This window comes from Chiloscyllium plagiosum, unplaced genomic scaffold, assembly GCF_037043375.1.
Source record: "Chiloscyllium plagiosum isolate Xiang-an unplaced genomic scaffold, Cpla_swu_hap1 HiC_scaffold_24, whole genome shotgun sequence".
Taxonomy (NCBI): Eukaryota; Metazoa; Chordata; class Chondrichthyes; order Orectolobiformes; family Hemiscylliidae; genus Chiloscyllium; species Chiloscyllium plagiosum.
The window spans coordinates 20,124,352-20,150,413 of NW_028270162.1; the positions used below are offsets into that span (position 1 = coordinate 20,124,352).

General features: G+C 38.3%; 1 protein-coding gene across 3 annotated transcripts in view; it reads left to right on the forward strand.

Moving 5' to 3' along the window:
* The window catches only part of smtnb (smoothelin b), a 362,626-nt gene that overhangs the window by 321,450 nt on the left and 15,114 nt on the right, over positions 1–26,062 (forward strand). Inside the window, exons 15-19 of one of the 3 annotated variants that reach the window (XM_043715563.2) lie at positions 1,294–1,363; positions 5,453–5,617; positions 10,658–10,781; positions 11,783–11,934; positions 20,978–21,143. In XM_043715563.2, coding sequence (XP_043571498.2) covers positions 1,294–1,363; positions 5,453–5,617; positions 10,658–10,781; positions 11,783–11,934; positions 20,978–21,125 — 659 coding nt within the window. In that variant the 3' untranslated portion in view covers positions 21,126–21,143. Of the gene's footprint in view, positions 1–1,290; positions 1,364–5,452; positions 5,618–10,657; positions 10,782–11,782; positions 11,935–20,977; positions 21,144–26,062 lie in introns of all 3 variants that reach the window. The other 2 variants (XM_043715562.2, XM_043715564.2) reach the window with 2 other exon arrangements.

Sequence of the window (26,062 nt, forward strand, 5' to 3'; positions counted from 1 at the left end):
AAGAAGGTTATCTAAGATTACAAACAGATCTTGATCAGTCGGGTAAATGGGCTGAGGAGGGGCAGATGGAGTTTAATTTGGATAAATGTGAGGTATTGCATTTTGATAAAGCAAACAAGGGCAGGACTTATACAATTATAAGTAGGACCTTGGGTAGTGTTGTAGAAAAAAGAGACCTAGGAGTTCAAGTACATAATTCTTTGAAATTTATATCACATGGACAGGGTGGTTAAGAAGGCATTTACCATGCTTGCCTTCATTGCTCAGTTGAGTATAGGAGTTGGGGTATCATGCTTAGGTTATACAGGTTGTTGGTGAGGCCTCTTCTGGAGTACTGTATCCAGTTCTGGTTGCCTTTTATAGGAAGGTTATCATTAAGCTGGAGAGGGTTCAGAAGAGATGTGTGGGAATGGAGGGTTTGAGTTATACAAAGAGGCTGGACAGGCTGGAACATAGGCGGTTGAAGGATGATCTTTACAAAATCATGAAGGGTATAGATAAAATGAATGACAGGTGCCTTTTCCCTAGGGTTGGGGGGGGGGGGGAGCAGTTTCAAAACTAGGAGACAGTTTTTAAGATGAGAGTAGGAAGATTTTAAAAAGGCATGAGGGCAGGTTGTTTTTTACACAGAGAATGGTTTGAGTGTGTAATGAACTTCCAGAAGAAGTGGTGGATGTGGGTACAGATGCATCATTTAAATGAATTTGGATAAGTATATGATTAAGAAAGGTTTGGAGGGTTATGGGCCAAGCACAGACAGGAGAGACTAATTTAATTTGGGTTATGGTTGGCGGGAGCTGGTGCACCGAAGGGTTTGCCATGGATAGCCATGCTGACTATCTCTAATCATTCCTTACATCTCCAGATCCTATCTTTCAGAATCACCTCCAGCAACTTACTCACACCGAAGTCAGATTCACAAGTTTATAGTTGCCAGGCTTCTCCTTAAATCCCTTCTTAACAAAAGCACAACATTATCCTTAAAGTATTTTTTCCTGTTACTATCTAACTAGTTGCTACAAGGTACATGACAGCACACTGAGTCCCTGGACTGACATTTTTTCCTTTTTGCCAGTTTCCTCTCTATCTGATGAAATATGGAATTTATATGACTCTACGAAATATTAGTCATGAGTATTAATGAGACATGTTTAATTTCATTTCCTGACTCAGATAGTAACAACAAATTGCATGCACATATTCTCTTTAACTTAAAAATAGCATTCTAAGGTACACTTCATAAGAGTGTTATCCCAGAAAATTTAATATCTTTGATTGTTTTTGTCTTAGCAGGTGGAGCTACTGTTGTCCAAACCAAGTCCTCCTTTACTTCCAGCAGCACATCATCCAAAAAGATTGGAAGGTAAGAATGACTTTTTAGAGTACAACAGTAAATAAATTCAATAAATGAAACATTAAAACAGTGAATAAATCTCCTAACTCTCAGACACTGCTTCTGATCTCCCCCAAGGCTCATGTCTGTACCACTGAACATCAAGCTGTTATTTCCAGGACTGTCACTGATCTCATCTTCTCTGGCGATCTCTGTAGTTTCTCATATCATAGTCCCTCAACCTTATGCAGCCTGCTTCTACCTCCTTTCCAAAATCCACAAACAGAACTGCCCTATTTCTGTTCCTGCCTCACTGAATTTATTTGTTCCTATTTTGACTTTACTTTTCTCACCTTCTTTGTTCTGTCCCTTCCCACTTGCATCACGATTCTGCTGATGCTTTGCAATGGTTCCAGAATTTCCAGTTGTTGCCTCCTGTTCACCAGAGATGTATCATCTCTTTGCATGTCCATCCTCCCTCAGTCTGAAGACCCTCCGCTTCTTCCTTGAGAAGAAAACCTAAAGAGTCCTCATTTACCACCACCAATCTCTTTTGCATGCTGAACTCATTCTCACTTTGAACAACCTTTTTTTAAACTCAACTCACTTTCTTCAAGCTAAACGTGTAGCAGTGAATACCAGCAAGGGTCCCATTTATGCCTGTCTCTTTTTGTGGTATCTGGAACATTCCTTATTCTAGTCCTACTCACCCTCTCACCCACAACTTTCTCTACTACTTTGATGATGTCATCTGTACTGCTTCCTGCTCTCTTCTGGAATTAGAAAAGTTAATCAATTTTGCTTTCAATTTCCATGCATCTCTTCTCTTTTGCGTCGGTGTTTACTGTAGAGAAGAACATTGAAGATACAGAATGTGGGGAAATAGATGGTGACATCTTGAAAAATGTCCATATTACAGAGGAGATGGTGCTGGATGTCTTCAGAAAAGTGGATAAATCCCCAGGATCAGGTGTACCCTAGAACTCTGTGGGAAGCTGGGGAAATGATTACTTGGTCCCTTGCTGAGATATTTGCATCATCAATAGTTACAGATGAAGTGCTGGAAAACAGGAGGTCGGCTAACATGGTGCCACTATTTAAGAAAGGTGGTAAGGAAAAGCCAGGGAACTATAGACCAGTGAGCCTGCCATTGGTGGTGGGCAGGTTGTTGGAGGGAATCCTGAGGCACAGGATTTACATGTATTTTGAAAGACAACGAATGACTTTGTGCGTGGCAAATCACATCGCACGCTCTTGATTGAATTTTTTGAAGAAGTAACAAAGAGGATCGATGAGGGCAGAGAAATGTACGTGATCTGTGTGGACTTCGGTAAGGCATTCGACAAGGTTCCTCATGGTACTTGTTATCAAGGTTAGATCACATGGAATACAAGGAAAAGTAGCCGTTTGGATACAAAACTGACTCAAAGGTAAAATAATGTGGAGGTGCCAATATTGGATTGGGGTGGACAAAGTTAAGAATCACACCACACCAGGTTATAGTCCAACAGGTTTATTTTGTAGTACTAGCTTTTGGAGTGCTATTCCTTTATCAGGTAGCTTGGAACAGATCCATAAAACACAGAATTTATAGCAAAAGATCTCAGTGTTATGCATGCAGCTGATACGATATGTTGAACAAACCTAGAGTGCTATTAAGTCTTAACAGCAACCTAGGTTTATTCAATATATCGTATCAGCTGCATACATGACACTGTGATGTTTTGCTATAAATTCTGTGTCTTATGGTCCTGCTCCCCAGCTATCTGATGAAGGAGCAGTACTCCAAAAATTAGTACTTCCAAATAAACCTGTTGGGCTATAACCTGGTGTAATGTGATTTTTAATTTCAAAGGTAGAAGATAGAGGATGGTGGTGGAGGGTTGTCTTTCAGACTGGAGGCTTGTGATCAGTGATATGTCACAAGGGTTGGTGTTTGGTCCACTGTTTTTCATCATTTATCTAAATGATTTGGATGTGAACATAGTAAGTTTTCAGATGACACCAAAATTGGAGGTGTAGTGGACAACGAATAAGGTTACCTCAGAGTACAATGGGATCTTGATCAGATGGGCCAGTGGGCTGAAGACTGGCAGATGGAATTAAAATTTAGATAAATGTGAGGTGCTGCATTTTTTTGGAAAGGCAAATCAGAGCAGGACTTATACACTTAATGATAAGGTCCTAGGGAGTGTTGCTGAACAAAGAGACTCTGGAGTGTAGATTCATGGTTCCTTGAAAGTGGAGTCTCAGGTGTATAGGATAGTGAAGAAAGCATTGGAATGTTTCCCTTTGTTGGTTAGAGCATTGAGTATAAGAGTTGGGAGGTCATGTTGCGGATGTACAGGACTTTGGTTAGACCACTTTTGGAATATTGTGTGTGCAATTGTGGTCTCCCTCTGAGATGTTGTGAAACTTGACAGGACTCAGAAAAGATTTACAAGGATGTTGCTAGGGTTTGAGGGTTTGAGCTATAGGGAGAGGCTGAATAGGATGCGGCTGTTTTCCCTGGAGTATTGGAAGCTGAGGGGTAACCTTATAGAGGTTTATAAAGTGATGAGGGGCACGGATAGGGTTAATAGACAAGGTCTTTTCCCTCGGGTGGGGGAATCCAGAACTAGAGGGAATAGGTTTCGGGTGAAGGGAAACATTTAAAAGGGACCTAAGGGGCAGAGTTTTTACGCAGAGAGTGATGCCTGTATGGAATGGGCTGCCAGAGGAACTTGTGGAGGCTGGTACAGTTATAACATTTAAAATGCATCTGGATGGGGATTTGAATAGGAAGGGCTTTGAGATAAGTGAGCCAAGTGCTGGCAAATGGGACTAGATTATTTTAGGATATCTGGTCAGCATGAACCGAAGGGTCTGTTTCCGTGCTGTACGTCTCTATGACTCTATGACTCTATGGTCTATCTCTGACATGACCTTTCTCTTCCTTGACTTCACAGTTTCCATTTCTGGGGATGTACACCAACTTTCACCAACTCCCAGGGTTACCCTTGACTACATTGTCTTACGCACTGTTCTGCGAGAATCTTTATCCATTCTCCCAGTTTCTCTGTTTGCATTACATCTATTCCGATGATGCCACCTTCCACCAGGCCTCAGATAAGACCTTATTTTTTCTCAACTAAGGATTGCTACCGTTGTGGTTGATAAGTTGCTCAACTGAGTCCAACCCATCTCCCTCACTCCTTCCCTACCATCCCAGAATAACAATAGGATTCCACTTGTCCTAACTTGCCAGCTCCACCAGACTCTCATTCAAATGATCATCCTTTGCACATCTTCCCCTTCCGTCCACTGTCAGAATTCCAAATAAAATTCCCTCTCTGACACTCTGGTCCATTCCTCCATGACTCCTAATACCTTCTCAACATTCCTCCCCCCATAGGTACATCCCCATGCAATCACAGAAAGTGTAACGCTTGCCCATTCACTTTTACTATCTAAGACACCAAACACACCTTACAGGCGAACCAGTATTTTACCTGTACTTCTTTTAATGGTGATTTTTATGCTGTTTGCTGCTCACAATGCCCACTCTTTTTTACATTAGCAAGATCAACTGCACATTGGGTGACTGCTTTGCAGAACATCACCACTGTCTCCATAGGAATTACCCTAGCCTTCCAATTTCTCACTATTCTGTCTTGTTCCTATGCTAACATTTCCACTCTGAACCTGATACAATGTGCCAACAGAGATTAACATAAACTGGCAGAACAATATCTTGTTTTCCATTTGGCATTTACATCCTCTAGGATTCAATATTAAGTTTCATAACTTCAGAGCATGACCACTGCCCTCCATTTTTTTATATCCCATCACCCTCCCCTGGCTGTGCCTTGTTGACTTTGCTCTCAGAAGAACGAACCTGTTTTCTCCTGATCACATCTATCTTATTTTATCTCTATTACTCCTTTACCACAATTAGCATTTCTAAACTCTTGCCCTGAATATTAAAACTTCTCAGATTAATTGTAACCAATCTGATCAGATCTTTTAATCTAGGAACTAGACCAAGGAAATGCACAGTCTACATTATTCAACTACTCCCTGGAATTGTTTACTGAACATGTACATTTGGAATTCTTTCACTGTACGGCTTTTTTCCAGTATTTTTGACAGAGAAGATGATGCACGGTCTAGTAGTGTGTCAGCACTTGAGAGGAAGCAGGCTGAGAAGAGGAAAGAGGTGATGAGGTCACAAACACTGCCACGCACTTCAGGAACACAGGCACGGAAGGCATTAATTGAGAAACTAGAAAAGGAAGGTGGAAGGTAGGACTCTCAAAAAAGAATTTTATAAAATGCATTTTCTGTTGTGTCCTGAGAAATTCACCTAGGCTCCCAGGCCACACTTTCCAAACCCACGATTATTGCCACATACAAGGACATGGGTAGCAGATGTATGGGAACACCAACACCTGCAAGTTTGTTTTGAAATCAGACGTCGTCCTGACTTGGAAATACATTGTCATTCTTTCCATGTTCTTGGGCCAAAATCCCAGAACTAACAGCCCGTGGCTGTACATTCACCAAATGGACTGTAGCAGTTTAAGAAGGAAGCTCACAGTTACCTTCTTGAAGGCAATTAGGGATGGGCAATAAATGCTGTATCAGCAACATCTCGTGAATGAATAAATAAATTATTTGTAAAAACAACATGCTGAAAATCTTATATTGTGCATTATTCTATATTCCATACATTATTACAATGTTACATGAGAAAACATTACTAATTTTGGTGCAGAGTCAATTCAATAAAGTATATTCTTTAAAATGCTTTTATACAATGTGAGAATTGCTAGTATAACCAACATTTATTGTTCGTCCTTTATTGTCTACCGATGAGAAAATGACGGCAAGTTACCTTCTTAAACTGCTCTGTCCACATGATATAGGTATTGCACCCAAAATGTCATTAAGGAGGGAGCTCCAGCATTTTAATGCATTGCTAATTAGGAAGAACAAAGCATTTCCATTCAGTATGATGTGTGATTTTGGGGGTTCTTGTGGATGGTGGTGGATTTGAGTGTCTGATGTCCTGGTCTTTCTACTTGGAAGTGTTTGTAGACTGTCAAATGAGTCTTGATGAATTACTGCAGTGCATCATGTACTGCTAACACCAATTGCAGAGACAACAATTCAAAACTAATGTAAGAAATTGGTTATGAGACAATAGATTCTAACTAGATAAATCAAATAGATTGTGATTTCCTTCAGTTATCAGTTTTTTAAATTGGTTGAATGATTTTTCTTAATGATTAGTTCAGTATCTTGATATTTACCACAATTAATCATGTAAGTTCTATCTTCTCAGGCAGGACATTTTTAGATGAGAATGTTTCCCATCTAGCTGTCGGAAGAGTCCATGCAGAACACATCTCCACCAATACTGACTTTGATGTGGCCATTTGACAAATTAGCTGGAGACAGGACTTCTGCCTTCACTTGGAACAAAGTCCTGCTGCAGACAGCTGATTGCCAATCAGATTTGTTGATAGTGTTATAGCCTCTATAAAGCAGTATTAGCAGTCCACTACTGGGACTATAAGTGGTCATTAATTGCACACTTAAGGCCATCAATTGGAACAGGGCCAAGTGGGCTGGCCTAAGCCTCACTTGTCCCACCATAAAATTGCAGACATGTTGAGACAACAATGGGAAGGCTATCTGAGGTATATTAGACTCCTCCAATGGGTGCAGATATGCTTGTAAAATTCTCCCCCTGCTATTAATTTACATATTAGTTAGAATAGATTCCCTACAGTGTGGAAACAGGCCCTTCAGCCCAACAAGCCCACACAGACCCTCCAAAGAGCAACCCATCTCACTCTGACTAATGCACCAAACACTATGGGCAATTTAACATGGCCAATTCACCTGACATGCCCATCTTTTGTGACTGTGGGAAGAAACCGGAGCACCTGAAGGAAACCCACGCAAACACGGGGAGAATGTGCAAACTCCACACAGACAGTCGCCCGAGGCTGGAATCGAACCTGGGACCCTGGTGCTGTGAGGCAGCAATGCTAACCGCTGCACCACCCAAACATATAAATAGAAAGCAGGAAGCACCAGCAGTGCTTCATCCCGAGGTTCACTGAAGATGTTACCTGGTATGGTGACGAAACATCTGAAAATGAACCTTCCAGCTCAGCAAGCAAACCTACATCTAGAAGAGAGAACAGTATTGAGTAGTTGTTTATTGGATTGGGGGAGGTGTATAGTGCAGTTTCCCGTTGGTACTAAGAATGCCTCTTTATGAAAATATAAAGGACCAAAACTTTGTAAACTGTGTGATATCGAAATTTTACATCCCACAACTCTTCTTGCAAAGGTAACAGTGATAAATGTCAAAGGGACATAGAGATGGAATGGGTGCTCAAGTAGCAAATGGAATTTAGTGCAGCAAACTGTGAAGTAATATATTGTGGTAGGAAGTAATATGTAAAGAAGAATATATTTTTGAAGGGAGTGTATTGTAAGAATTGTATGTTTTTATTTCTCTGTATTTTTAGTTATAACCTGAATTGAGAAAAGAACTGTTTTAAGGCCAGGGATGATTAGAGGATTTGCTGCATGTTTTGAGAGCAAGTAACCTGACACTTATTGTAAACACTGTTTATACAGCTGTTGGTTGGAGTTTACAGATGAGCTAGAGCCAAATTGTTGCATACAAGTGAAACTTTGATAGGCAATAAGTAGCCGAATGGTCTGTTTTCAGCAGTAAAATTCACTTGAAGCCTAAAGAAAACCAGATAATTTTTTTTCTCCAGCAGTTGCAGTAAGCCATGACTTTACCAGGTCAGTGAAATTTTATAAGTGTGAACCCCTGGGCTTCCTGCAAAAGAACCATCTCAGCAGATGCTGTGAACAGAGACCAAACTGCTTTCTCAGTTTTCCTTTTGTCAATAATACAGATGTTTTTTCACTGTGTCTGCACACATAAGGGAGGTTTTATAAAAGGAATAGAGTTTTTATTAAAGTTATATACCAACAGTTCATCATTGAATACCTGTAGCTAAACTCTAATCACTAGTTGTAGATAGTAATTTTTGTTAAGTACAGAAACCTGCTGTGTGTACATAAACATAATTTCCCCCAAAAGTGAGAATGTCCACAAATCAAGTTCCAGCCAGAGACTTAAATGATGACCCAATAGGTTTTTCAGCCAATCAGGTCATGAAATAGGAAGTAACTTAAATTTAGCAATGTAGATGGTCAGGAAGTTGGCAGTCACATCATTATCTTGTTGAGTCAAAGGTCCTGGCACTATATTTAAAGTATATTCAGATAGACATATATTCCCTGCAAGCCACAAGGATCACACAGGCTATCTGAGTGGATATCTGCAGCTAAATAATTTGGCCCTTCTGCTGTTTTCCAGTGAGATTGACTCCCTTCCGTTACCAGCCTGGTTGTCTTCACCATATTCTCTGAACCATTACACTCCAACATGCCCCCTTAAGTCATCCTCTGTCTGCAGTCCAATTAATGTGTCAACCATGGCATGGTATTGACAAATACCTCCCAGAATGGACAAAGTAACAGCTATTCTCTTCAATTCCCAGAAAGTAGAGTACTTTGCTTGTTCCAAGCCTCTTATATGCAGTTTGGAAATCCTGCACTTGCTTATGGAGAACTCAATTGGGAAAGGAAGTTTAATTCTGATGAGCTGACCTTTTAATGAGTATGCTTGACAACCAAAGCATCAAGAAGTACAACCTATCCTCGAGACTTCCAAGAACTTATTGCAAATTGTCATACTGCTCACTGGAACCTGATTTTGGCCCTTTGTAGAATTAGGTTCCCTATCTGCCATTTTTCCCACTTCCAGGAGCGGTATATGATTCTAGCCCCTGAGACATTAATTCCTCCCCTTTGTTTTGCAAACACACATGAGGAAGAAGTCAACATTTCATTAGTTGCTTTGATTGGGTTTTGTGCCTGTTGGTTTTTGTGTCTGTTTTAGTTATTGATGTCCCAAAATTTGTGCCCATGTAGAACTTAATGGTTACCTCACAATTTAAATAATCCAATGGTACATCATTCCTAGACCCAAAGTGAATGGCATTACACTTGCTGATATCAAACTCTATTTGTCATTATTTACCCACTCATTTACTCTGTCATGGCCCTTTGCAACTTAAATAAAAGCAAAACAAAAATAGAAAGATGTCCAAAACAAAAATAGAAAGTGTTGGAGAAACTCAGCAGTCTTACAACATCTTTGGAGAGAGGCACAGAGTAAATGTTTCAAGTCCTATATGACACACTTTTGAAGTGAAAAGAGGATTAGTTTTTATGCAGTTGGTGAAAGGGGAGGGGCAAGTGGAACAAAACATAAAATCAGAGAAAGTTAGAGGGCAAGGGAGATTACAAATCAAAGATGTTATGTGACAAGAGTTGATGGTCGGCAGAATAGCTGCAGTGATGAAACAAAGCATTTTTCCAGAGTAAGTGTAAATAGCAGAATAAAGGTTAACTGTGGCTGAAAGCAAAATATGAAAGCAAGAAGCTGGATACTACGGAAGGTAAAAATGGAGGACAGTGTTAATGGTCTGAAGCTGCCAATCTCAATGCTCAATTTACAAGTCTGTAAAGTACCTAATTAGAAAATGGGGTACTTTCTCCAGCTTGCATTGAGCTTCATTGGAACACTGAATGAGGCTTAGGACATAAATGCCAACATGAGAGCAAGGTGTTACATTGAAATGATAAGCAGCCAGAAAGTTGGAGTCCTGCTTGCACAATGAGTGGAGGTGTTCTGCAAAATGGTTACCCACCCTGCGTTTTGGCTGCTCAAAATAAAGAAGACCCCATTTTGAGCAGCACATACAGTAGAATGGATTGAAAGAAGAACAATGTTCACTGTTGACTAAATCAATGTTTCACCTGTATGGAGTGTGAGGTACCTTGGACAGTGATGGGGGAAGAGATAAAGGGACAAGTTTGTCACAGTTTTTGAATTCGGGAGAGACATGAGGCTTGGGAGTAATGGAGTAGTGGACCAGAGTAGAAGGTTGGGAGTCCTGCATTTCTGACAGAATTCATACTACCAAAAAAAAATCACTTGCATATAGATACATTGTGAAGAAATATGGAAAGACGTTCTCTAGTCAGTATCTTTGAGCATTTCATAATCTCACTAGAAATGGTAACCAGAGAAAATTGCTTGCTTGAATACTCATGTTGAGTGGCAACAAGAGTAAATCATTTCAAATCATCCAGCAAATGGGGCAGTGTAAATATTAGTTATGTAATTGTTTTAGCCATTTATAACAAATAACATTCATCTGTATTTCTATATTTCAGTCCTGGAAATCCAGCCATTGCCAGAGTGAAGGTGCAGAGATCCTCAAGTTGTGGTGTACCAAATGCTAACAGTATAAAGCAGATGCTACTTGATTGGTGTAGAGCCAAGACACGTGGTTATGAGGTATTCTCATATACACCCACCCTACCCGGAAAGAAAAATGTAGAAAATCTTTTCATGACTGCGGGAGAAAATTTAATTTCATTTCCATCAGAAAGGCAATTTTTTTAAAAAATAAAGATTGTATTGCTGGATCAAAAGATGTCTTGCAACTCTTCTAGCTTGTTCCACAAATCAAATAGATCATGACTGATGCACTCTATTTATCTACCATTTGCTCCATTTCTTTTCATATCGTTACAGAGTGATCTAGCAATTTCACTCTTCCAAATTTGTTCGTAAACAGCAAAACCTTAATTTTATAATTGCAGTTTTTTGTTCTGTATTCCACAACCAAAAGAAAATTGTTTCTCTGTATCTATTCTTGTTATCTCCTGCTGTAATCTATTTGAATTAACACTTTATTAAAACAGCAAAGTAATGTAATATAAACTTCCTAACATTGATTACAGGACAAGACTTTGAAAGTGACATATTACTTAATATTTTCAACTTGAATATACTTTACACCATTTAAGATAGATAATGATTCAGGTACTTTCTTATTTGTAATAATAAATATAATGGCATGGTATGAGACTTGTTGTTTAGAACAGATATTAAAAAGGAAAATTTGCTGGTTTTGCTGAAGTAAACTATAACTTTTAACAAAAAGAGAAATTGCTGGTGAAACTGGCAGCATCTGTGAGAAGACAGCAGAGCTAACCTTTTGAAATTGCTAGTGAAACTCAGCAAGTACAGTGACTGAAAATGCCAACTCTGCTGTCTTCTCACAGATGTTGCCAGCTTCAACAGCAATTTCTCTTGTTTCATATTTCCAGCAACTACATTTCTTTATTTTATTATAATTTTGTAATAGTTTGATTTTAAAAAGAGTGAAGTGGTAAAGCTCCCTCCTTGAAGAACAGTTTTGTTTTTGTCAATAGAAGTGTTACATTTCATTGTGCAACTCAAAATAACTAGTCCTCTGTTCACTTAAATCTATGTTTGGTTTTGTCCATCAGCATGTGACTATCCAGAACTTTTCCTCTAGCTGGAGTGATGGGATGGCATTCTGTGCTTTGGTGCATAACTTCTTCCCCGAAGCCTTTGATTACTCAGAATTGAATCCCAACAACCGTAGGCATAACTTCGAGGTGGCATTCAAAATGGCAGAGTAGGTACCATTTCTGGATCCTCATGTGCTTAGAATGGTGGCTCTAGCAATAATTATTTAGTGTCTTCTTTTTAAAAAATCATTACATTTTAAAGATGTGCTAGGAGCATTACTACCCATGAAGTAATAAACTATGCTGAATTTTGGTTTCTAAAACATAACTCGACTGCTAATAAGAGTGATCATATAATATTTATTGAAAACATGGTTCAACAAAATAATCTTGGTGTGAGGAGGCTGTAAGTAAATTCACTGCAGAATCAAGGAATTGTGCATAACCACCTCTCTATAATATATATAATAATCTTGTTCATTTTAGGACCTTTACATTTCCTCTCAAATGCCATTGTCCAAACAGTAATATTACAGTGTTCTATTATACAGAGTTGAACAAGCCTTAGTGCTGTCTACAAGTTCAAGGATTTGTGCTCAGGGATTGGTACTATTTTTAAAAAATGCTTTAAGCAAGAGTCATCTAGTGACTGAAATACATTTCCTATCAAACTGAGTAACTCACATGTCTGTGTAGATGCAACATCTGTGTCATTTCTTACCAGTTTAACACCAGTGACCAGCTATGCTATAATCAGTGTTACTACTAAGTGTGCTACATGTTGTAAAAGAAGTTAACAACTGATGTTAGCATTTGTATTGGTGTGTGCTAATATAAGCCTGATAACTGTGGTGACATCTATCTGCTTTTGAGGTGAGTGCCCAAACATTATTGTAAATGTAAACCAGAAAATGCAGGTTTACCTTTCTTCATTGTATATGCAAAAACATCAGCGCTATATGTTTGAAAATGAAGGTACCCCTGTGATGATGCTATGGCTTTAAGAGGTGTATTTTGTCCTTTTTTTATGAAGAAGAGTTGAGCAGACTGCTCCAAAGCAAATAAAGTAAACAGCTTGTTGTGCCTTGAGGTTTTTTTTTCAGTTGAAACAATAGAAGCAGCCTGAATGGATAGGGTTAAGCTCCCATAGAATGAGGATTTTTAATTTTAGCCTTCAGTAGCAGTTGCTAGGATCTTGAAGCTGTATGTGGAAGCTCTTATTCCTCTCTCTGTGACAGCTAAAAGCTAAGGTTCTCTTCCTGCTGCTAGAATTGAATGTGAGACAATCTATTTTACTGAATTTGTCTTTGCCGTGGGTGTGTTTATGAGATGTTACTATATTTGAACAGTTAATTAGTAGTAGTTAATGTATATATTATTTTGTTAAGCATTTCAATAGAGTGACAGCTAAATTAAGTTTCATTTTTAATTTGTCTTTTAACTGTTGTGTAAAAATAAAGTGTGTTTTGCTTAAAGTCAAATAATTTTGACAGATTGAATTGCATTTGGAACACAGTGCCTTACACTTACTTTTAAAATAAGAAAACATTGGTGTCGAGGCTACTTTCTTAATATAATTTGAAGGGTTTAGTCTGGTCCATAACAATCCAAACCCCTATTTCTTGTCCGATTGTAGATTAACAAGAGGTAACCCTCATCCTGTCAGTACTGGTTTGATTTTGGTTCTACCTGCTGTTCGTGTAGACATTTTTTTCCAATTCAGGATTGGTGTTTGTACTGGCTTATTATGTATGGTCCACTGTTGCTGCATGTCTGATTTCTGTAAGAGCTTGGTTTGGTACAGACCTGCTTCAGTACAAGGCCTGGCTTCAATACAGGTCTGATTAATGTTTTCCATTAACATTTATCTTCCACTAAGGTTTAAGGTAAATTTTCTTACCGCTTCTGTCAGTATCAATGGTGATGTTCCAGTTAAACATTTATGGTAAGTGTTTGTTCACTTATCGGTATTGTTAGAATTAGTCAAACTTCAAGATTTTCCTGGGGTTTTCAAGCATGTAATTGATTATTGATATACTAAACACATGCCCTATTTGTTGAATATCTAATGCTTATGATATTTTTAGCTTTACAATAAGCACAACATAGACATTTGATTAGTTGGAGCTTTCTGGTAAGTGCATATATTCTAAGCTTTCATTACTTGGGTTGTTGGGTTGTCAGCTTCTTGGGTTGTAGGTTATTTCAATGATCAACTTTCATTCACACATCTGTTTTAAGTGATGCGATCAATAATCTCAAGAAATTGAAATATTAATGCAATTGCGTTCATGTTTTATCTCTTGACTGGGGATATGTGACTTTGAATACTGATTAATGCACTGCACAGTTTGCCATTGAACTGTACAAACTTGGAAGATGATGTGGGCACATAGCATTTTGGAACAGAAGTAGGCCATTTTGTCCTTCAAACATGTTGTGCTATTCAGTAAAATTTTGACTAATTTGATGGTGGTGTCAACTCCAATTTCCTGCCTGCCCCTCATAAACCTTGATTCACTTGTCAATCAAAAATTATCTGATGCAGCCTTGAATTCCTTCAGTGATCTGGCATCCACTGTTTTCTTGAGGAAGAGAATTCCACAGACTAATGACAATCTGTCCTATAAGAGACACCTCTTCCTTTAAGCCATTTTCCCTAGTTTAATTTCTCCAACAAGAAGAAATGTTTTTGTGGTTAATTTCTGAACTGTTCTTGATGAGCTGATTTTAAATAAGTTACAGAAATAGGAATAATGTAAGTATTTTAAATGATTTTAAAATTTATAAATCTTTAGAAGTGTTCTTGGCAGAATGGGAATATTTCTATTTTGTTTGGATTGGTTTTCCCCCAAAGTTATCTTACATTTCTCCTCTATGCTTATTTATTTCCCATTAATACCTTTCCTTTGGCATTTTAACCCATCTTTTCCTCAAGGTACCAATTGCTCAAGTGTCCTTCTCTCTTGTCGTCATGTTATTAAATGAATAATCTTCCCATTCTAAGTCTTGCCATATTACGCACCGAGCCTCAGATGAGAGGGCATGTGGGAAGACTTATGTCTTGACACTCTTCCAGCTACATTATCCCAGATGTACTTAGTCTAACTGTTAAAAGTTGCACATTTGTGGTTTGAAATGACTGTTTACTTCCTTTCAGGAAATTGTCATCCAGTCAGAAATTTGATAGACGTGTTGAGACTAAATACTTTATTCTATGGAGAATTTTCGATGTGGACTAGAATCCTATTTGTGTGCTGGAACCATCACTGATTTTGTCCAGTGATTAAGTGGAGGATGTTTTGGTTTCATTCTGAATTGGTATTACTGTATATATGGATATGCTTTGATGAACAAGACTATATTTCTAAATGATAAAATTGGGATGGTTAAAAAATTTAGGAAAATCTAACGAGGCAGGAAATAAATTTAACATGTTCAAATCCTTAAATATAATACTAAGTATGCGCTTATTTCTCTTTATTGCAATATGCAGTTCTTATATTTAGTGGAGCAGCTTCTGAAGTTGAAACATTCAGAATACCATCAACAATGTAATTACGAATTGGTGTTCCTGGAACCTTTCATTTTAATTAAAAGTGACTAAAAATATGCTTATGTTTTAAAAATAGATACCCTTCAGTAACCGAAATTGGTTACAATTTCAAATAATTGTATCATATATTTTTGAAGGAAAGTAACTTTTAGGATGTGCAAGATAAATAATGAATAGTGTCATTAGCCTTAGAAAATATAGCTTTTGACTTCATTTATTTAAACTGCAATGCTTACTTGAAGGCACAGGAATGCTGGATTAATTAATATTATGGAAATGTAACATACATTCAGTTATGTTAATTTGGGGAAGTTGCCAAACAGTTCTTTGTGTGCTGCCAAAACTGATTTCTTCCATTCTTAGTGGAACTGAAGAGCCAACATGTAAGGAGGGGTCATGCATGTCATAGGTCTACATAATGGATGGACTACATTGCCCAACATTGCTATTTCCTCACATGTATTATCTAAGAAAATGTCTGAAGTGAGTTCTATAATTAACACTTAAGGTGGGATTTAGTGATCTCCCTTGGCCCAGGTTTGGTGGTGGAGTGGACATTTAGTCAGGTAGGATGGTGGGTGATGGGGACTCTTCCATCCTTCAGTCTTCACCTTAATTAGGTCTGTGGCAGGTGAGATTATACATGTACCGCTACCATTTAAAGCCCTTAGAACCTTTTCCAACGCTACATACTTACCCAAGAATGGGAAGTGGGCTTGCCATATGGGAGCACAACAAGAAAACCCAAGATTGTTTTAAAAACAAAGGTTCATTCATTCATGGGATATGGAAGTCCACAATTGTCCAAGACTTAAGCTTTGGAGATGGTAGTGGTGTGCTGCCGTCTTAAATATCTGTTCCTTTGGGCATTGGAAATCCAAAAGTGCTGCTAGAGACAGAGTTCCAGGAATTTGATGCAGCGACATTGATGAAATGGTGATATAGTTCCAAGTCAGAATCAGGGGAACTCATAGTTCATTTAAGCTAGTACATGTCACTGCCACTGTGCATCAGTGATGAACAGGTGCCAGTAATGTGGCTGCTTTGTCATAGATTGTTTTAAGCTTCTTGAGTGTTTTTGGAGCTGCCCCTATTCAAGCACGTGGAAAGTATTCCCTCACACTCCTGACTTGAGCCTTATAGATGCTGGACAGGTATTAGGGAGATCAAAAGTAAGTTACTCACCACAGAATTCCTAGTCTCTGACCTGCTCTTGAAACCACAGTATTTAAATAATTGGTCCAGTCCATCTGCTGATCAATGTTAACCTACATGATGTTGATAATGGGGATTGAGCAAATGTAATACTATTAAATATCACAGGGATCTGGTTAGGTTCTTGTCTGCAGGAGATAGCTATTGTGTGGCACAAATATTACTTCTACATATTAGCCCAAACTTGGATGTTGCCTAGGTCTTGCTGCATATAAACAAGACCTGCTTCAATATGTGAATTATTGTAATTGGCGCTGTTCAATGTCATCAGCAAATATCCCCACTTCTGATATTATGATGGAGGGAAGATCATTGATGAAGCAGTAGAAGATGGTTAGACCAAGGATACTATCCCGAGAAATCCCTACACTGATGACAGGAGCTTAGATGACTAATTTCCAACAACCACAATAATCTTCCTTTGTGTTAGGTATGTTTCCACTCTGTGTTTGCTATGGTTATAGCTTTGCTAGGTCCCCTTCATACCACATTTGGTTCAAATGTAGCCTTGATGTCAAGGACAATCACTCTCACTTCATTTATGGAATTCAGCTCTTTTGCATGTTTGAATCAAGGCTGTAATGAGATCAGGAGCTGAGTTGCCTTTGTAGAAACCAAACTGAGCATCAGTGAGTTCTTTATTTGTACCTCTTGATATCATTTTCAACTACCCTTCAATCACGTTGATAATTGACTGCACATGAATACAGCAGAAATAATCCAGGTTGGATTTGTCCTGTTCTTGTACACAGGACAATTTTTCACATTGTTGCATAAATGCCACTAGTGTATCTGGGCTGGAAAAACTTGGCTGGGGCACAGCTAGTTCCAGAAGACAAGTTTTCAGGAATTTGGCAGAATGTTATCAGTACCTGTACCCTTTCAATATTCAGAGTTTTCAGCCATTTCTTGATGTTACATGGAGTAAGTAGAATTGATTGAGGACTGGTATCTGTGATGCTGTACACTTCAGAAGAGGCCAAGATTAATCAGCCATGTAGCACTTTCAGCTGTAGATGGATGGAAGTACTTCAAACTTGTCTTTTGCACTAATGTAGGAGCAAATTATTGCAGAAGCTGGAATCTGAACTGAAAACAAAAAATGCTGGAGATCATAGCAGGTCAGGCAGCATCCATGGAGAAAAAGTAAACTAACATTTTGAGTCTAAATTACTCTTCATCAGATGTAGAGTCATCCAGATTCGAAATGTTAGCTTGCTTTCTCTCCGTGGATGCTGCCTGACCCGCTGTGACTTCCAACATTTTTTGTTCTCAGCTTTTGCAATAATGTGCTATTCTGCCCCATCTTTGAGGATAAGAATATTTGTGTAACCTCTACCAAATGTTAATTGTTTATTGTCCATCACTATTCATGTCTGGATGTGGTAGGACTGCAGAGCTTAGGCCATGATCCACTCATTGTGGGATTGCTTAGTCATGTATATTTCATATTGCTTCTGCTGTTTGGCATGCAAGTAGTCCAGTATTGTAGCTTCATCAGGTTGAAATCTCATTTTTAGGTATGCCTCTTCCTGACAAACTTTCTTGCACTCTTTATTGAATCATGGTTGATCTCCCAGTTTAATAATAATGCTAGAATGGGGCATTAGTTAGGCTATGAGGTTACAATTTGTGATTGAATATAATTTTGCTGCTGGTTTTGAGTTGCTAAATCTGCTTTAAGTCTGTCCCATTTAGCACAATGGTAGTGTCACAGAATATGATAGAGTTGTGATTTGATACAACTCCGTTTCATGTTAAGCCTTTCAGAGGACAGCTAAGAGTTAACCACATTGCTTTCACATTCACACATAGGCCAGACCAAGTAAGGAGAGCCAATTTTCTTCTCTAATGAGCCAGATAAGTTTTAATGACCTTTCGACTAGTTTTTTTTAAATTCCAGATCTCATTGAGTTCAGATTTCACTATCTGTCATAGTGCATTTCAAAACCGTATTCCCAGGACATTATCCTGGGGCTCAAGATTACTATTCCAGTGATTTGCATGTAGGTTAAAAGATACTAATCTAAATTGGATCTTTTGAGAAACGTATATACTAAAAGTTGCTCTGAATCTTTTAAACCAACCACCCACCATTTGCCAAAATGACCCTGACAGGTTAGCCTGCTCTAAGTTTGCTGAAGCCTGCCTTAATGAGAAACTTGGTTTTCTATAAAATTTTAGTTTTTGTATTCTCCAGTTTACCTGCGATTCCACTTTCAAGGGACCGCGCACTTGCATCCCTAGGTATCTTTGTTCAACAACATTCCCCAGGGCACTACCATTAACTGTCTCAGTCCTGCCCTGGTTTGCCTTACCAAAATGCAATACTGCGCATTTAACTAAATTAAATTCCACCTGCCATTCATCAGCCCTTTGGGCCATCTGATCAAGGTCCCTGAGATAATTTTCTTCACCGTCCACTATACCACCTGTTTTGGTGTTGTCGGCAAACTTACTAACAGTACCTCCTATGTTTACATGCAAATTATTTACATGAATGATGAAAAAGAATGGAGCCAGTACCAATCCTTGCAGCACACCACTGGTCACAGGTTTCCCGTCCAAGAAGCAACCCTCTACTACCACCCCAGTGTCTCCTACTTTCAACCCAATTTTGTATCCATTTGGCTAGCTCCCCGTGGATCCCATGTGAACTAACCTTACAAATCAGTCTACCATGTGGAACCTTATCGAACGCTTTACTGAAGTCCATATGGATAACATCTCCTGCTCTGTCTTCATCAATGTATTTCTTCAAAAATCTCAATCAAGTTAGTAAGACATGATTTTCCATGCACAAAGCAATGTTGACTATCCCTAATCAGTCCTTGCTTTTCCAAATGTAAATCCTGTCCCTCAGAATCTCCTCCAACAACTTACCTACCAGTGATGTAAGGCTTACCAGTCTATAGTTCCTTACTGCCTTCCTTAAATAAAGGCACCACATTAGCCAACCTCCAGTCTTCCAGCACCTCACCTGTGGCTGTAGACGATACAAATATCTCAGCAAAGGATCCAGCAATTTCTTCCCTAGCTTCCCACAAAGGTCTAGGAAATACCTGATTAGGTCTCAGGGATTTATCTGCCTTTATATATTTTAAGATGTCCAGCACCTCCTCTTCTGAAATACGAACTCTTTTCAAGACAACACTATGTATTTCCCGTAGTAGCCTAGCTTCCATACCCTTCTCCACGGTAAATATGGCCGCATTGATCTTTGAGCGACCCTATTCTCTCCCTTGTTTCTCTTTTACCCTTAATATACTTCTAGAATCTCTTTGGATTCTCCCTAACTGTATTTGTCAATGCTACTTCATAGAGTCCTTTTTGTCCTTTTGATTTCCCCTTTAAGTATACTCTGACTGCTTTTATAGTACTCTGGGGATTCACTCAATCTCAGCTGTCCATATGAAGGGCTTTTTGCCCGAAACGTCGATTTTCCTGCTCCTTGGATGCTGCCTGAACTGCTGTGCTTTTCCTGCACCACTCTAATCCAGAATCTGGTTTCCAGCATCTGCACTCATTGTTTTTACCTGTATGTGATATGTGCTTCCTATTTCTTGACCAGAGCCTCAATTTCTCTAGTCATCCCGCATTCCCTATTCTCACCAACGTTGCCCTTCACATGAATGGGATCTTAATGTAAAATGTATGAAGGTATTCCTTATTTCTCACTTGAGAAGATCAAATATGCATAGTTTCATTTGACTATCTCTATAACAAACAAAAATACATAATGCTCACTAAGTTCTGATTAATCACAGTTTAAAAATGTAACTGCTGGAACAGAGAGTTTTTTTATTTTAAAGATGCGAATGAGCTATCTATGTACACTGACTCTGATACAGTAAAATGAAGCGTATCTTTAGGTCATAGCAACATGTTGATTAGAACTGTGTTTTTGGCCCTGAGGGCTTCATATTAAATCGTACTGTGCATCAATCTCTGACTTTTGTCGAGAGGTAATGGTGGAACTGTGCTGTTGGGCTATATTGCAAATTCTTTTCTTTGTTCAGTTCTTTTTTTTTGCTTTTTCACAGAATGCTTTTTAGTCCCTAAAACTTTTAACTTATTTACTTAACTTTCTGTGTTAGTCTTTTGTCCACAACTATCGCTAATACTTCCATAATTGTTGTGTATGTTCTTCAAAGGGTTATACATTTCCCTATTTTCCACTAGAATCATTGCTTTTAATGTAGTTGCCATATTCATGTCATGTGCTACATTCCCTGTTGAATGAATCTGTATTGGGCACAATGTTATTGATGTTGTGTATCATGAAGCATGGTTTTTCTTTTTGTTCATTGTATGTCACCAGATGAATGTAATTTATGTTTTCTTCTGTTTTTTTTCTTGCTTTTTCTTTTTCCCTCTCTCCTTCTGTTCCCTGTTGTGTCCCGTCTCCTCTCTTGTTTGACCCTCTCTCTGGCCCCTAGGAAGCATGCTGACTGCCCACAGCTACTGGATGTGGAAGATATGGTGCGAATGAAGGAGCCCGATTGGAAATGTGTTTACACTTACATTCAGGAATATTATCGCTGTCTGGTGCAGAAGGGTCTGGTTAAAACCAAAACCTCCTCCTAGCGATTAACGGAGAGAAGGGTGAGAGATGTTATCTAATTAGACATTTTAGGCCTTGGTAAAACAAAGTTTTTATTTTTCTGCCCTACTCAAATTTTTCAAGCCAACTTTAGTTATTCTTTGAACTTCTTCCTATTTGTTTCTGTAGAGCTCCTGAATTTTTGTTTTTAAGTGTACAGTTCTTGCTCTGCCATTATTTTGGAGTGGTACAAAGAACTTTAGAATCATAATAAATGCTCAGATCTCTTTACATTTTGTCTCTCTGTATGTAACTGTTTTTCTCTAACTCATTCATGTCCTTTCACAATGTGATGTTTTATTTTTAAAATAAAAATGTATAATTAACTCACTGCATTTTTGCTGCATTCACATACTAGTGCAGTTTTGTTTCTTTGAGCTGGATTTAACATTCCCAGACTGAGCATGAAGTGTAGGAGAATCATCCCATTGAGTCTGCTCCATCACTCAATGCTATCATGATTAATTTAATAATCTTCAGTCCCTGCCTTTTACCCCATAACCCTCGATTCTCTAGCTGATTAAAAATCTGTCTATTTCAGCTTGAATATTCTTAATGACCCAGCCTCTATAGCCTTCTGTGGTAAAATAAAATCCACAAATTCAGTACCCTCTCAGAAGAAATTCTCCACATCTCTATCTTAAAAGCTAGAAAATCAGCAATCAAGGAATGAGGTTGTTACCCACTGTGACAATCTAGAATGGTCATTCATTAGAGCATTACAAACTTGGCATTAGATTTGGCATTACAAGATCCACTGAAGTAAATAAACAAGTGTGTGAAAAAATCACAGTTGGGTAATTTTATGATCTGCGCCCTCCCCAGAGCCGCAGTGGGTACATGCACAGCCAGTGTAGAGCCGTACAGAGCACTAAACCATAAGATATAGGCCATTCAGCCCATTGAGTCTGATCTGCCATTCACAGAGATCATGACTGATCTGTTAATCCTCAAATCTGCTTTTCTGCCTTTCTCATTCCCTTACTAATTAAAAATCTATCTATCTCAGCCTTGAATATTTTTAATAACCTAGCCTCTACAGCTCTTTGTGGTAAATAATTTAAAAAATTCATTTGCACTGAGAGAAGAAATTCCTCCTTATCTTTGAGATGACCCCTTACTTTGAAATTATGCCTTCTGTCTTAGACTCTCCCACAAAGGGAAACAACCTTTCCACATCTACCCTGTCAGGTTCCCTATCAAACTTTTATGTTTCAATAAGGCCATCTTTCATTCTTCTAAACTCCAGTGTGTGCAGACCAAACCTCTCCTCATAAGACAATCCCTTCATACCCAGGATTAATCTATTGAGCTTTTTCTGCACTGCATTCAATGCTAGTATATCTTTGTTTAGATTAGAGGCCTAAACCTGTTCACATATTCCAATGGTCTTGACTAGTGCCTTGTATGATTTTAGCAAGATTTCCCTACTTTAATATTCCATTTCCTCTGAAATAAAGACAAATATAGTATTAGCCTTCCCTATTACCTGCTGAACATGTATCGGTTTTTGTGATTTATTCATGAGGACTCCCAAATCCTCTGTGCTGCAGATTTCTGCAACCTTTCTCCATTTAAATGATATTTGGTTCATCTGTTCTTGCTGCCAAAATGTATAACCTCACATTTTCCCACATTGTATTCTATCTGCTATGTTCTTGCCTACTTGTTTAACCTGTCTATGTCTCTCTGCAGACTCCTTGTGCCATCCTCGCCACTTGCCTTACCACCCATTTTTGTGTCATCCATAAATTTGGCTGTAGTACATTCACTTTTCTTAGCTAAGTAATTAATAGGTATTGTAAATAATTGTGGCCCTAGCACTGATCCCTGTGGCACTAGTTTCAGGTAGCCATCCTGAAAATGCCCTCCTTATCCCAACTCTCTGTCTTTTATTAGTTACCCATGCTAATATACTACCTCCCACACCCATGGGCTCTTATCTTATTAAGTAGCCTAATGTGTAGTATCTTATCAAATACCTTCTTAAAATCTAAATATATTACATCCAGTGCATCTCCTTTACTTTGCTCATTATTTCCTCAAAAAATTTTAATATATTTGTCAGGCATGATTTCCTCTTCATGAAGCCATTCTGACACTGCTTGATATTAATATGTACTTTTAAATGCTTTGCTATTACGTCCTTTATAACAGACTCTCACCTTCTCCCAAAAACAGTCTTTAAACCAGCTGGCCTAAAAGTTACTTGTTTTTGTCTCTTTCCTTTTTTTAATAAAGATCTTACATTGCCTATTTTACAGTCTTTTGGGACTTTTCCAGAATCAAAGGATTCTTGGAAGATTACTACCGATGCATCTACTATTTGTGTCGCTACTTCTTTTAATATCCTAGAATGCATCCCATCAGGTCCAGGAGATGTATCGCTCTTTAGCCCCATTAGTTTCCATTTGATCATTTCTTGCTATGGTACTATTTTCTTCCCATCCTAACAATGCTGCCCTTTTCCTGCCTGCCCTTCTGAGTTTGAAGATGATGCGTGTCAAAACCATCAGTGTACCAGCTTACCTGCCTATTCTATTGAGTGTCCTGCCTGCCGGTGGACAACTGCCATGCAATGAATATCTCAAGCAAAAGAGAATTTAACCATCACCCTTGACATTCAATGGCCCTATCATCACTGAGTACCCCATGAAAAACATTCTAGAGAGTTCCATTGGACAGAAACCGAACTGTACCAAACTTAGAAGAGCAGGTCAAAGACTCGGAATTCTTGAGAGTAATTCTCTCCTGACTCCTCAATTCTGTCTACCATCTTGAAAGTACAAGTCAAAAGTGTGGTGGAATACTCTCCATTTGTCTGGATGAGTACAGATCCAACAATACTAAAGAAGCTGAACACTACCCTTGACAAAGCAGTGTGGCTGACAGCCATCTACCACCTTAACCATTCACTCCTTTCTCTATACAATGACAGCAATGTGTACCATCTTACAATATGCACTGCCATTACTCACCAAAGTCCTTTCATTGGAACCTTCCAGACTCACAACCTCTACACCCAGAAGGATATGGACAGCAGGTCTATAAAACACTCTAGTTCTCCTCCAAGCCACATATATCTGAGTTGGAAATATCCTGCCTTTCCTTTATGTCACTGGGTTAAAATCTTGGAATATACTTCCTATCAGCACTGTGGATATAACTACACACCAGGGAGTGCAACAGTTCAAGACCTTAGCTAACCACCAATTTCTCCAAGGCAATTAAGGATAAATAATAAATGCCAACCACTGACAACTACATCCCATGAGTGAGTTTTAAAAGAAACTCAGTAATTTTGCACCTGATCTCAACTGACATGATGGTGACTTTTGAAGTAAATAAGCTCTTTACCAGGGAGAGAGAGGAGTCACTAATTCTATCAGTGGCATATTTTATGACAAAACAGGGCAGAAAGAATATCAAGCATTTCAATTAGCTTGCCTTAGCTTGGTGTTTAATTCTATCTTTCTGTCTCAGTTCTTTTAAATGGTATTGTTTTATCAGAGTAAAGTTGCAGATCAGTTTAATAAATCGTAACTTATATTTAAGAACCTATCTAGGATAAAAATGAGAGGAATTGCCAAGACGTGGCATTGGAATAGAGAGATAATGGGAAAAAAAACAAATTCTCACAGAACCAAGGGTTTATTTTTGTGGATAGTAGGTGTTTTGTCCTCATATTCTATCAGTGTATTTTGCCTATTGAATATCAGAATGTCTGAAGTTTCAAAGGATGGAAAAACAGGAATTATATTTGTGCTATTGAAATACTTCAAAATTGAGTTGTAAAAGTCTATAACGCACTTGCCGTTTTAAATTTTTTTTTTGTTTTAACACATAACATTACAGCAGAAAAGACTTTAATTTTTTTTTTAATTAGTCTGTTGAAAAGAAAGGAAGTTAATGATTTAAAAGGAAAATTTAAACTTGTTACTGAATGCTTACAACCTAGGGCCTCATTCTCAAATAATTTATCTTGAGGTCGCACTGGAGTTCAAAGGAGATTCGCCAGGCTGTTATTCTAGAATAGAATATTTCAACCGTGAAGACAGGTTGGATAAGTTTGGGCTGTTTTCTTTGGAACAGGGAAGGTTGAGGGTGTATATAAGATTGGGAGGGGTCTGGACAGGGTGAATAGAAAACAGCTGCTGACCTTAATTGAAGGGTCAATAACAAGGGGCATATTTTAAAGTGAAAGGTAGGAGGTTTAGGAAGATTTAAGGAAAATCTTTTTTCATCCAAAGAGTGGTGAGTGTCTGGAATGCACCATCTCGGATGGAAGTTGAGGCAGGAAACCTCACAATCTTTAAAAAGTACTTGAATGAACACTTGAAGTGTCCTCAGTGTCGGACTATTGCAGGTGGTAGTATATTTTTGGCAGTGAAGTCTTGATGAACCGAATGGCCTCTTCTGTATCGTATGTTTCTATGAGATCCTTATTTATATTTCATCAGAATATGAGGAAGGGTTTGTTTCTACATAGTGACTAATTGCTGTTGATAAAGACATATTTCTGCATAAAATAATTCAGTTATATTCTTCCTGCTGATTATACAATCTGCTCTGTTATATATATGAACATAAAACATTACAGAAGCAGTAGGTTATATGGTCCCTTGAGCCTGTTATGCCATTCACTAAAATCCTGATGATCTGATTGTGACTTTAACTTCACTTTCTTGTCTGTCCCCATGATTCTTGATTCTCTTGTCGATGAAAAATCTGAATCTAGATAAGCTGAGCTGGATAATCATAAAAAGTAACCATTTGGGTTAATAGCAGATGTTTGCTAATGCTCATGGAAGCATTTTAAGGTTTTTGAAAATCTAGGAGAGATGTTGTAAAATGTCAGCATGAATCAAGATCTGAAGATGATTAAAAGAAAATAACAGAAACAAAGTACTGCCAGTATTAA